Source organism: Cebus imitator, unplaced genomic scaffold (assembly GCF_001604975.1).
Source record: "Cebus imitator isolate Cc_AM_T3 unplaced genomic scaffold, Cebus_imitator-1.0 Scaffold316, whole genome shotgun sequence".
Lineage (NCBI taxonomy): Eukaryota > Metazoa > Chordata > Mammalia > Primates > Cebidae > Cebus > Cebus imitator.
This window is the reverse complement of record NW_016107631.1, coordinates 1,879,094-1,891,160: the sequence shown is the minus strand read 5'-3', so window position 1 is coordinate 1,891,160 and position 12,067 is coordinate 1,879,094. Positions and strand designations below refer to the sequence as shown.

The window sequence follows — 12,067 nt, the reverse complement described above, 5'->3', positions numbered from 1 at the left end:
TCCATCATAGATTACAGAATGAAAAAAAACATGCACACACATGTAAGAAATCTGAGTTTTATAAATCAAGGAAAGAGTCCTTCCACAGGTATATAATTATGAGCAGAGTAATATATGTGTATGTGTGTGTGTTTGTATCAAGTGTTGGCAAACATTTTCTGTAAAGAGCCAGAGAGTAAATCTTGGGGGTCATCTGATCTCTACCAAAACTACTCAGTTCTGCCAGTGGAGCATGAAATCAGCCCAGAGAATACACGTCCAAATGAACATGGGCTGTATTCCAGTAAAATTTTATTAAAAATAAAAAAAATAAAAAAACAGTTGGTAGGCCATATTTGGCTAATGGCCACAGTTTGTTGACTCCTGGTGTGTATGTTTAGGGGCCTGTGTAACAATATGAACCAGATTAATGGCTGGCACTGATTATGCAGAGACTTGAAACAGACTAATGGTTGGCACTGATTATTTATGGAGAGGCTCACTATAGATGATGGAGATGGAAAGGGAGGGCCAAGCTGAGCTAATCCTAAAAGAAGAGAAAAGCTATAATATAAAGATCAGTAAACATTATAGAATCTCATTTATGCATTTACCAAAAAAATGTACTTTCATGTGTATGTATAATAAAGGAGTTAATCATTATCAATACAATCTCATGAAATAAATATTCAATAAGGAATTTTTTAAATAAAAACAATTAGATTAGATTCTTTTAAAAAATAACTGTAATCTACCTACACCTGCTATGCAGTGAATTCTGCGGCAAACCCCACTGCACTGAGGGCATACATATACACATATGCTGACCTGACCATACACATATATCTGCATATGCATATATACAGACACAGATACATAAATATATGTACATACAGGTTGGGTATCCCTAATCTGAAAACCCAAAATCTGAAGCTTTTTGAGCTCTCACATTATGCTCAAAGGAAATGCTAATTGGAGCATTTCATCTTGGATTTTCGGATCAGGGATGCTCAACCAATATATATAATGCAAATATTCCAAAATCTATAATGCTTCTGATCCCAGGCATTTTGGAGAAGGGATACTAAACCTGTATACGATATATATGCTTTTATATACATAACGCACACACACACATAATATTGTCCTGTTATTACTCTGTTGGCACTGTAGAAATATTGATATCCCACAATAAACAGGGTTATCATTAATATAATTTCCCACAAACTTTATGTAATCTGGTAACAACCTGCTTGTACCATTCTTTACAGAAAGGCTTTTCTCAATGCATTAGTCTGGGTTTCTTCTCAGGATGAAAATTTATAATCCTTAATGAGGCCAGTATTAAGAAGGACATTTCTGCTTATTCTTTTTTCAGTAATTTCTCTCACATAAAGTGTGACTTTGTCGTGTGTTCACACATGCAGTGCATTCCTAGAGTTTTTCTGAAGCATGAATTCAATAACATACAATTAGACTGATTCTGAGATTTTCTCTTCTTCAAGAAACTTAGGGAGTATATTTCATTGATGAATATGCTGATGAACTAGGAATTCATTTCTTGGTAAAGCCTTTCACAGAATAACTGAATTTGTAAGATTTGTCTCTGGTATGAGTTGTTTGATGTTTATTGAAATTTGACCTGTTGTTGAAGGCCTTTCCACATTCAGAACACACGTAAGGTCTTTCTTCCGTGTGAATTCACTGATGCACCTTGAGTTGTGGTTTCTTACTGAAGAATTTCCTGCAGTCAAGGCATTCATAAGGTTTCTCTCCAATGTGAGTTCTTTGATGGGTAATCAACTCTGATTTCTGGAGAACAGCCTTCCCACATTTGTAGCAGACAAAAGGTCTCTCTCTAGTGTGAGTTATTTGATGTTTATGGAAATTTGACCTGCCATTGAAGGCCTTCCCACAATCAGTGCACACATAGGGTTTCTCTCCTGTGTGGATTCGTTGATGCTCTTTGAATTGCGACTTAGAAGTGAAGGCTTTCCCACATTCGCTGCATTTGTAAGGCTTCTCTCCTGTGTGAATTCTCTGATGCATGCTGAGTATTGACTTCTGATTGAAGGCTTTCCCACATTCACCACATACATGGTGCCTTTCTCCAGTATGAATTTTCTGGTGTATATTCAGGTGTGACTTTTGGGTGAAGGTTTTTCCAGTCACTGCATTCATAAGGTTTCTCCCCTGTATGAATTCGATGATGTATATCAAGCTGTGACTTGGAAATGAAGGATTTCCCACAGTTGTGGCACTGATAAGGTTTTTCTCCTGTGTGGTTTCTTTGATGGACAGTCAGGTGTGCCTTCTGGATGAAGGCCTGCCTGCATTCAATACACATGTAGGATATCTGCCCTGAGTGGATTCTCTGGTGCAAGCTGAGTGTTGACTTCTAGGTAAAGGCTTTCCCACAGTCACTGTATGCATACTGTCTCTCACCAGTATGAATTTTCTGATGTATAATGAGGGTTGAGTTTTGGGAGAAGCCTTTGCCACATTCACTGCATTCATAGAGTTTTTCTCTACTGTGAGTTCTCTGATGTCTGAAGAGAGATAACATCTGGAAAAAGGCTTTTCCACAGTTATGGCATTTATAGGGCTTCTTTCTAGTGTGAGTTTTCTAGTGCGTAACCAATTCTGATCTCTGAATAAAGACCTTCCCACATTCTTTGCATATATAGAGTATATCACCTGTATGATCTGTCAGATATAAACTGAGTTTTACTTGTGGGGTGAAGGCTTTTCCACATTTGCCACATTCATGGAAATTTCCTACACTATGAATTCTCTGCTGGGCAAACAGGTGTGACTTCTGGATGAAGTTCTTCCCACATTCAGAACATCCATCTCGTTTCTTCTGAGTATGAATCTGATGTTGGGTGACTGACTGTTTATAGCCACAGACTTTTCTACACTGATTACCTTTGCAAAATGTCTCTCCTGCATTGCAAGCATCGGAAGAGCTGTGGCTGAATAGCTGACCACATCCAACAACGTCATCAAGCTGTTTTGTGTCATTGTTTTCATTCTGACCATTCACTTCTAGGTTCAGCTTTAAACTTTTTGTAAATAAGCAACATTTCTTAGGTTGTTTTTGTGAAGAAACAAGGTGGGGCTTCGTGTGAACCATTTTCCCTCGGTCCTTATATTCACAATTGCTTTCTGTGTTTAATGTTTTCTTGTTGAAGAAAGCCCTGTGACTTGTGGGTTGAATTTGATTTTGCTCATCTCTCTTTCTACGGTCAGCACCCAGCCTCAGTTCTTCTAAAATGGAATACCATGAACCATTTGTTGTGGACTCACCTACCATATCCTTTTGAAATGACGCTTTCTTAGAAATCTCCTGTAACTCCCCTTCTGAAAGGAGAAAGAGAAGATGAAATAGTCACAATGAACAGGAAAGAGGAGACATTGTATAAGCTGATTGACAATGAACACAAGGAAATTGCTGAGTCGTGTAATAATGGTGCTAATGATGTTGACAATGAGCAGAAACATAGAACCCTTATTATATGCTGAGCACTTATCTACATAGCACTTAGCACGTGCCAGGCAATGGCTACATGGCATACACATACTCATTTAATTTGCATAATGACCTCAGGAGGTAGCAATCATGTGTGTTCCTGTTTTACAAAGAAAAGGAAGCACATAATGGTTATGTAACTGGCCAAGATCATTTTGCTAATCTGTGGGGATTAGATTTGAACAACCTGGGGCCACTTATACAAAAGCAGTCTAGACACCCAGATCTAGTAGAATAAGTAGTGGATAAAATAGACAAGAATGTTGCAGGCACCATCTCTGGACAGCCAAGGCTTGAAGGATGGGGCGCAGCATATAGGTGTTCATTAACTTGCAGAGACAAATCCTCACCAGTCTCCCTGCTTTATCTTACTTGTAAGAAACGATGCCAAGCCCATCAGCCCTGTATATCCTCCTGAAAACTATTAAAGCTTCACCTATCTTGACATGGCCAACCAGTGAAAGAATGACTATGCCCCAACTCTCCATGAAGTTACAATTTTTTTTTCCATGAACTTAGGAATACACCCATATCCCCAGAAAGATATTATGAAAAACTGGACAAGCAAGCTCTTCCTCGGAATTTGTTTCACTCTTCTTCCATAGAAATTAATTGTTCTTTGTTAGAACTTTTGGCTTTATGCTATCAAATATGCTTTTTTTAGTTTGTTTTTTTTTCCCAAGAATAGGAGTCTCTGATCATCTTGTGCATTTTATTAGTATAGCGCACAAAACGCACTAGGTTCTCAATAAAAATAATAGTTACTAAATTTTACTATTACTTTTTTCTACGAGATTTTAATACTAAGTATGATGTCACATGTAGTTTCTTTTTTCTTTCAGTCACTTAAGCTGTATCCCAGATTCTTATCGTATCAGAAAACTCAATCATCTTTCATTTAAAAAAAAAATTAGGACAGTTTTAATCTTTATTGTTAACTTCTTGTAACAAAAACTGTGTAATATTAAATGGACCATCTTACCCATTTTGTATTGTACAGTTCAGTAGTGCTACCTTTATTCACCCTATTGTGCAACAGATCTCCAAAACTTTTACATCTTGCAAAACTGAAATGCTGTACCCATTAAACTATTCTCCCTTTCCCCCGTCCCTCATCCTTGGGCAGCCACAATCTTATTCTGTCTCTGTGAATTGACTGCTCAAGTTACCTCATATAAGTAGAATGATACATTTGGATTTTTTGTGTCTAGCTTATTTCACTTAGCATCAGGATAAGATTCATCCACACTGCAGCATGTTTCATAATTCCCTTCCTTTTTAAGGCTGAATAATATTTCATTGTATGTATAGACCTTATTTTGCTTACCAGTTCATTGGTCAATTGACAGTTCTACTTTCTGGATATTGTGAATACTGCTGCTATGAACAAGAGTGTACAAACAGCTGTTTGGGTCCTTGCTTTCAATTCTTTTGTGTATCTAACCAGAAGTGGAGTTCCTGGATCATATTAGTAATTTTATGTTTAATTTCTGAGGAATCACCATACTATTTTCCATAGGATTACGCCATTTTACATTCCCACTAGCAATACACAAGGATTCCAGTATCTCTATATCCATGCCAACACTTGTTATTCTGTTTATTTAATAATAGTCATTCTAATGATTGTAAAGGGATATCACACAGTGACTTTGATTTGCATCTCCCACATAATTAGTGATGTTGAGGCTTTTATCCTATTATTGCCCACTTGTATATCATCTTTGAAGAAATGTCTATTCACATCCTTTTCCCACTTATTAAAACAGGTTATTTGTTTTCTATTTCATTTTTCATTCTTAAATAGCAATTTTACCCACATAAGGGTAGTCATTTATTCTGACAGTCTTCCACTGTGTCCCCAAGCAGAGATTTGAAACATTTTTAACTTCTCACTTCAGGTCATAAAAATCTTGCTGAACCTGATAACACTTAAATTACTGCCCAAAATGTTCAATGTAAACCATGAGAACTGTACTGAAAAGCTTTTCCATAACTCTTTAACACAGTCTAACAATGCTGATTGCAAAAAAAAAAAAAAAAAAAGATCCAGTTTATTCTCAAACGCAAGCACACTCTCATGTCTTCTGATCCCATTAATCTTGCTTCATCTGCTTCTTCGTTTCAATTCTAAATGGCTTTGTGGATCAGTTATAAGTACTGTGTCCTTAAAATTCCCAATGTCATTCCACCTCTAGGTTGACATCATTTTTTCTGAACTTCACAAGCATTTGCTATCCATGTTTCCCATTTTGATACACTTGCTTTTTGAGTAGCCTTCCATCAAATAGACATGATTGATGCGCAAAGGCTAATGCTTTTAACATTTAATGCCATTGTCCTCTCCAAATGCAATCTGTTCTTTTGAACTTAGCAGATATTTAAAGCATCCTTTAAAAATAGTATGAAATATTCTCTTCTGCTTATTTTCAGAAAATCAGTAATTTCTGTATCCTAAATATAAAATAATATTTTATAAGATATAAATATAAAAAAATCCTAATGCTGTACCTTAAATGTATCTTAAATCAGATAACAGATATGAAGAGAGGCTCCCCACCGTTCAAGTTATTAGAAAAGTAACACTTAAACAATGAAACAGCCCTTTCACCCATCAGTAGGGCTATAAATTCACCAATTTTGTTAATGCCAAGTGTTAGCAAGCAAGATGTGCAAATGCAAATCCTTGTGCATAGCACATGGGACTGTAAACTGGTGCAGCCCATCAGGAGAGCAATATGGTTGACTTAGTCAAGTATACTTATCTCCATGACCAGGCAATCCCATTCGTGAGTATTCACCTCTGGGAAATTCTTAAGGCACCCACTATAGGACATTTAGAATTTATAGACTATTTACAGTGTTTGATGTAGTAACTGGGAGTAGGAGGCAACCTATGGGCCACCACTCGTGGAATGGAGGAAATGGAAAAGTATGGTAGATTGGTAATGGTTTCCTGTAAAGATACCTACATTTGCCTGGGTACAAGTTACTCACCTTGACACCTCTGATGTGAGAATTCAGCCTCCTCCATACAAGGCTCCTTTTCTTTTAGCCTTCTGAAGATGACATCTGGGTTGGGAATCTGATACCCTGTTAATTAGAAAGGATACTGGATTTAGGTGTGGCTTCTTCAGTTTTAGAGGCCATTCAATGAAGCTTTACATTGGCTCAATAGAAAAGTCAACATATTCCATGGGGCACAAAATAATACTAAAAGGTGCCCAAAAGAAACAAACAATCCAGGACAAGCCAAGGCAAAAGTCATGACATACTTTGATATCTCACTGCGTACTGCAACTAGGAAGAAGAAAATCTCAACAGGATCCAGCCAAGATTCCCAGGTCAGTTGTGCTCACCCACTGAGAAGAGGTGGCTATAGAGCTCAGCATCACATCCTGGTACAGGCGTTTCTGGGCAGGGTCCAACTGTTGCCACTCCTCTCTGCTGAAGTCCATGGTCACGTCCTCAAACGACACTGATGCCTGAAACAATGTAACCAATATTTTAAAAATCATCGAGATGCTTTACATTCTGTTTTTATACTAAGTTTTCAGAAGTCAGCATATATTTATACTTGAAGCACATCTCAGTGTCAACCAGCCGCGTTCAAGGGCTCAATAGCTACATGTGGTGAGTGGCCACCACACTGGACAGCACAGATCTAGATTTAAATACCAGTTCAGAACAGATATTGGGCATATACCCAGGGGTGGAATTCTGGGTCATAGCAAAAACATGTTCATCTTTAGTAGAAGACTGGAAATCATTTTCCAAATCGGCTGTACCAGTGTACTTGCTCACCATCAGCACATGAAATCCTTCTGGTTGCTCTGTATCCTCACCTACATTTGGTATTATCAGTGTTGGCAACTGTATGCATTTTGGTGGGGGCATGGTAGTTAACTGACATTTCCCAGATGACTAATGAAGCTGAGCATCTTTCCATGTTTACCAGCCTACTCAAGCAACTTTCTTCTTCACTTTTCTATTGGGCTAAAAAACACCTTTACTCAATTTTTTTTTTGAGACAGACTCTCACTCTATTGCCCAAGCTGGATTGCAGTGGCATGAGCACAGCTCACTGCATCCTCTGCCTCTCAGACTCAAGTGATCCCCCTGCCTCAGCCTCCCAGGGAGTTGGGACCACATGGAGACTTGCTCTGTTGCCCAGGCTGGAGTGCTGGAGTACAGTGGCATGATCTTGGCTCACAGTAGCCTCTGCCTCCTGGGTTCAAGTCATTCTCCTGCCTTAGCCTCCTAAGTAGCTGGGATTACAGGTGTGCATCACCATGCACACCTGGGGGTGAAAGTATGAGAAAGTGGGTAAAAGCAAACCTTTTAATGATCTGTTTCTTAATTAATTAACATTTTAATTAACAATTCAAGAAGGAGCAATATAAGCATGTGTCACTAAAAGATTCGGAGGTAATTGCCAAAAGAATTAGCTAAAAATGTAAAAAGTGAATGCCTGGGAGGAGCTGGAACTTGTATAAAAATATAGCAAGTGACGGCTCTTTCAAAAGATGACAGCCTTCACAAAACCACCTGATCCTCTTTTCTATTTCAAATAAAACTGCAACCTTTCAAAGGAAAAAGTTACAAAAGTATTTACAAACATATGCAACAAGGACCTTAGGTTATTACTATGTGAGAACTCTTTACAAATCCGGAGGCTAAGCCAAACCAAAATATAAATCAAAAGATAGGAAAAAGTAACTCACTAAAGACAAGTAACTGACCAATAAAATGATGGAAAAAAAATCCTGTTTGTTAACAAAGTAATGCAAATTAAAACACTGTACTATCTTTTTTTCCCATCAAATTAGAAAAGATAAAAATAACAGAAAAAGACAGTATTGTCCAGAGCAGCGGGAAATATGCACCACAAAGAGAAGGCAATGTGACTGGGACTGGGATAGATTCTGACATGAATTCAGACACTGATGGAAAATCTGAATTAGTGACAGTAGTATTGTCATTAGTGACTCAAATGACAAACTTGCAGGCCAAGCAGAAAAAAAAAATTTTCATTGTTAAAAGAAGGAAAAAACCTTATATTGAACAACACGTGTCCTAAAACACTAAACTTGATGTTCTGAACATGCAGGTCGACCAACATCAATGCAAATAAATGTGCATTTGCACCGCTGTCACAAAGACTTAGACAATTTCATGTTTTAAACTTGTTTTGTTTTGAGACAGGGTCTCTCTCTGTTGCCCAGGCTGGAGTGTAGTGTCACCATCACAGCTCACTGCAGCCTTGACCTCCCCAGGCTCAGGTGATCCTCCCATGTCAGCCTTCTGAGTAGCTGGGACTACAGGTGCATGCCACCACACCTGGCCAGTTTTTGTATTTTTGTAGAGACAAGAGTCTTGCCATGTTGCCCAGGCTGATCTCGAATTCCTGTGCTCAAGTGATCTGCCTGCCTCGGCCTCCCAAAGTGCTGGGATTACAGGCATGAGCCACTGTACCCTGCCTAAACTTGTATGTTTTCAAATTTTCTTTTAAAAATGATTTTTAAATGTTAAATATTTGGGGTATTTACAATTTTGAAAATGATTTATATGTGCAATTTATTGTGTTAATGTTCCCTTCTTTTCACACTTTCTACTATCAAATGTTTCTAGCAGGTTGAGATGATTTTAACAGGTTACTGAAACGTATCATCTTCTGATTTCTTGTTACCAAATCCTGTCTATTTCTATCTGTGGGCAAACTGGAAACACTATTTTCCAGCATTTTTTATTCACCTTTTAAACAGGAAAAACCACATGGTTCTGAAAAGCCCGTTCTCGCTCTGCCTCCCTGTGACTATTTAAACTATAAAGGAAGGAGATTTTTCTGCACCTTATGGGAACAGAGGAGAAACGAGCCAATCCCCATAGACCAAGCAAGGAATCTGGTGGGAACCACTTGAAATTCTTAAAGACCCAATGGAGCGGAGCCAGTGCTTAGCAGGAAAGAGTCAGCTCTTCTATTCTGTGTCTGGGGTTTCTGATCAGACCAGGGATCACAGTTTATTCTTTTTTGACCCAAGGCCAACACTGTACTGTCCTCTTTTATCAGCCAGTTCATGGTTTCCTCTGGAACACAGATAGCCTAAGAATGTGGAAACATCAGGCCTCTGTGGTCCTTGCTTGGCAGGAAAGTCAAGACTGACTCAGGAAAAGGGAGCCCAGAGCCTGCTGCATCCTGTATCTGCCCTCATGTTCTGGAGAACTGTCCCCAGGACTGCTCCTACTTACCCTACAAGATCCATCCTGCTCCTCTGGACCCAAGACCTGAGGCTTTTGAGAAAAATTCACATCAGCAGGCATCTTCACTCTGGGCTTCTACACTTGGTCTCTCTTGCTGACAACTCAACTCCACTTTTCCTAGGAGCCGGAAGCTGGATAGGCGTTTGGATTCTCCAACTGGGGACAGTCCAGAGAGGTGTGCTGGGCTGTGAAGGGAGATCCTGCAGCCTCAGTGACGTGGCCTGACCCGGAGGTTCTGCAGCCTCGAGGAAGCCTTGCTAACTACATGGTCACTCATTCAACATTCACTCCACAGATATTTCTTGAGGGCAGTAAGGTGAAGTCACTGTGTCAGACAGTGTAGTAGACAAAGTTTAGAAAAGTCCAACTCTAGTTATTAGGGTTAGAAATGAAGACTGAGTCTGGACTAAATGATGAGTTCATTGCAGCTTTGCTACCTTTTCACTGTGAGAATATGAAAATATTAGTTTAGTTTTAGTTTCCAAAATGAGAATACAGGTATTTATCACAGGTGTTGGGAAATTTATGTAAGATGAAGCTTGTCAGGTCCTCAGTGCCTGCCTGGCAAGTGGTAAATATGAATAAAAATAAGCAAGTTGTCAATTTCATTTCACACAACCCTGTCAGCTAAATATAATGGGCATTATGATACCCGTTTTGGGGATGAGGATAATGAGGCTGTGTGCTGTCACGTAATTTGCCTGAAGGGTCATCAGTCTGCAAATGGAAAAACAGGGAATCAGCCCCACATCTGCCTTGTTCTAAACTGTACACTGTCCCCACTAGCGCATGTACCCATACGTGGCCAGCTCCCAGAAACACCATTTCCTCCTCCTGTTTCCTTCATAGAGTCCAGGCTGGGAGGTGGCTGTCAGCAGTACCTATTCCGAGCTTCTGGACTTTTCAGTCCCCATCCATAGTACACCACACAGCCCAATATCTTCTGACAAAGCTAAAACATAAAATCACTGTGTTAATCCCCACCGTGACCCAGACAATTTGCAGACATGCAACAGGGCCTTCAGTCACCATTTCTTGCCTGTCCACAATGAGTTGCCCCCACCACACCTAAATGCCATCTCTTACAGCACTTGACTTTCAGAAATCCCCAAAGAGTGGACCACAGGACATCCAAAAAGTTACAAAATGCCTTCCAGTCACTGACATGGCCTAGGCTTCTGAAATCATTATTGCCCTGATAGCCAAGAAATGTTTCCCAGGGAGTACAATTTTCTGGTTTCCACAAAACGACAAATAATCCCAAACACAAGGGTCCAAATGAAATGCCCCGATAGGAAACCATCATCCATCTGCTCAACTGTCAATTACTGATCCTTACCATGTCCAAGGGACCCAAGAAGCAGCCAACACTGACCCACCCACCAATCCCTGACACACTCATCTATCCCTGAAGGACCCTGATACTGCTAGAAAGCAATGCAGTCACCCTCACAAATCCCCATCATTGATTCCCTAGGCCTCCAGTCAACTGGTTGCCATAGGCTACCCCTGGCAACCTCACTCTACTGATTGCTATAGGTCACCCATCACTGGTCCCCTGAGAGTGTTACAGTGTGATCCTCAAAGTCCTCCAACCCCTGAAGCTCTTGGCTTGCAATCTATCACTGACTCCCCTAGTCCCATGGACAGTGAATCCCTTCCCTGAACGTCATCCAGTGCCATCTGCAAAGGCGCTCTTAAAGACGCACTTCACTGACCTCAAGTCAGCCAGTTTCCTGGACCAATATAAAATCCGATATTAAAGTACACTTAGAATTTAAGTTACAAAAACACTTATATACAAGCAGAAAATAAGAAAAGAGGGATAGTTAACAGGCTAATTATCCAACTAAAATTAGCAAACCCTACTTACTCCACGGCATCCATCACCCACCCCAGAAATCTATCAGTCAACACACGCCAGTCACTCACCTCACAGCCCGTCTTTACCCGAGAAATCCCTTCACCACGCACCCCCCCCCCAACAAGCCTCTCCTCACTCACCCCAGGCCCAAGCCGGCCTCTCCGCCCTGACCCTACAGAACCCCTACTGCTAATGTTCCCAGTCTCTTAAGCGACAGACAGATGCAGGTAACAGAAGCAAAATGGCCGCTCTAGGCCACTTCCGGTTTAGGTTAGAGTCCCTTTGGGATTAATGTGGCCAATGTTGAACCGCGCGCATGCCCAGTAACACTTTTGAAGCTACAATCGGCCAACAGTTATCATGACGTATAATGGTATACTTTTATTCCGTGGTTCATTCTCCTTCAGAAACTTCGTCGGAAGAACGGCATG

General features: G+C 40.0%; 1 protein-coding gene across 1 annotated transcript; it reads right to left on the bottom strand.

Annotated features, from left to right (window-relative positions):
* Positions 1-276: 276 nt before the first annotated feature.
* Positions 277-10,206, bottom strand: ZNF175 (zinc finger protein 175). Its single transcript, XM_017503865.2, is given in 6 exon segments — positions 277-2,146; positions 2,148-3,342; positions 6,509-6,604; positions 6,871-6,900; positions 6,903-6,996; positions 9,761-10,206. Coding segments are annotated over 6 exon segments (2,100 nt in total). The 5' UTR covers positions 9,833-10,206; the 3' UTR covers positions 277-1,533.
* Between the last annotated feature and the right edge of the window lie 1,861 nt (positions 10,207-12,067).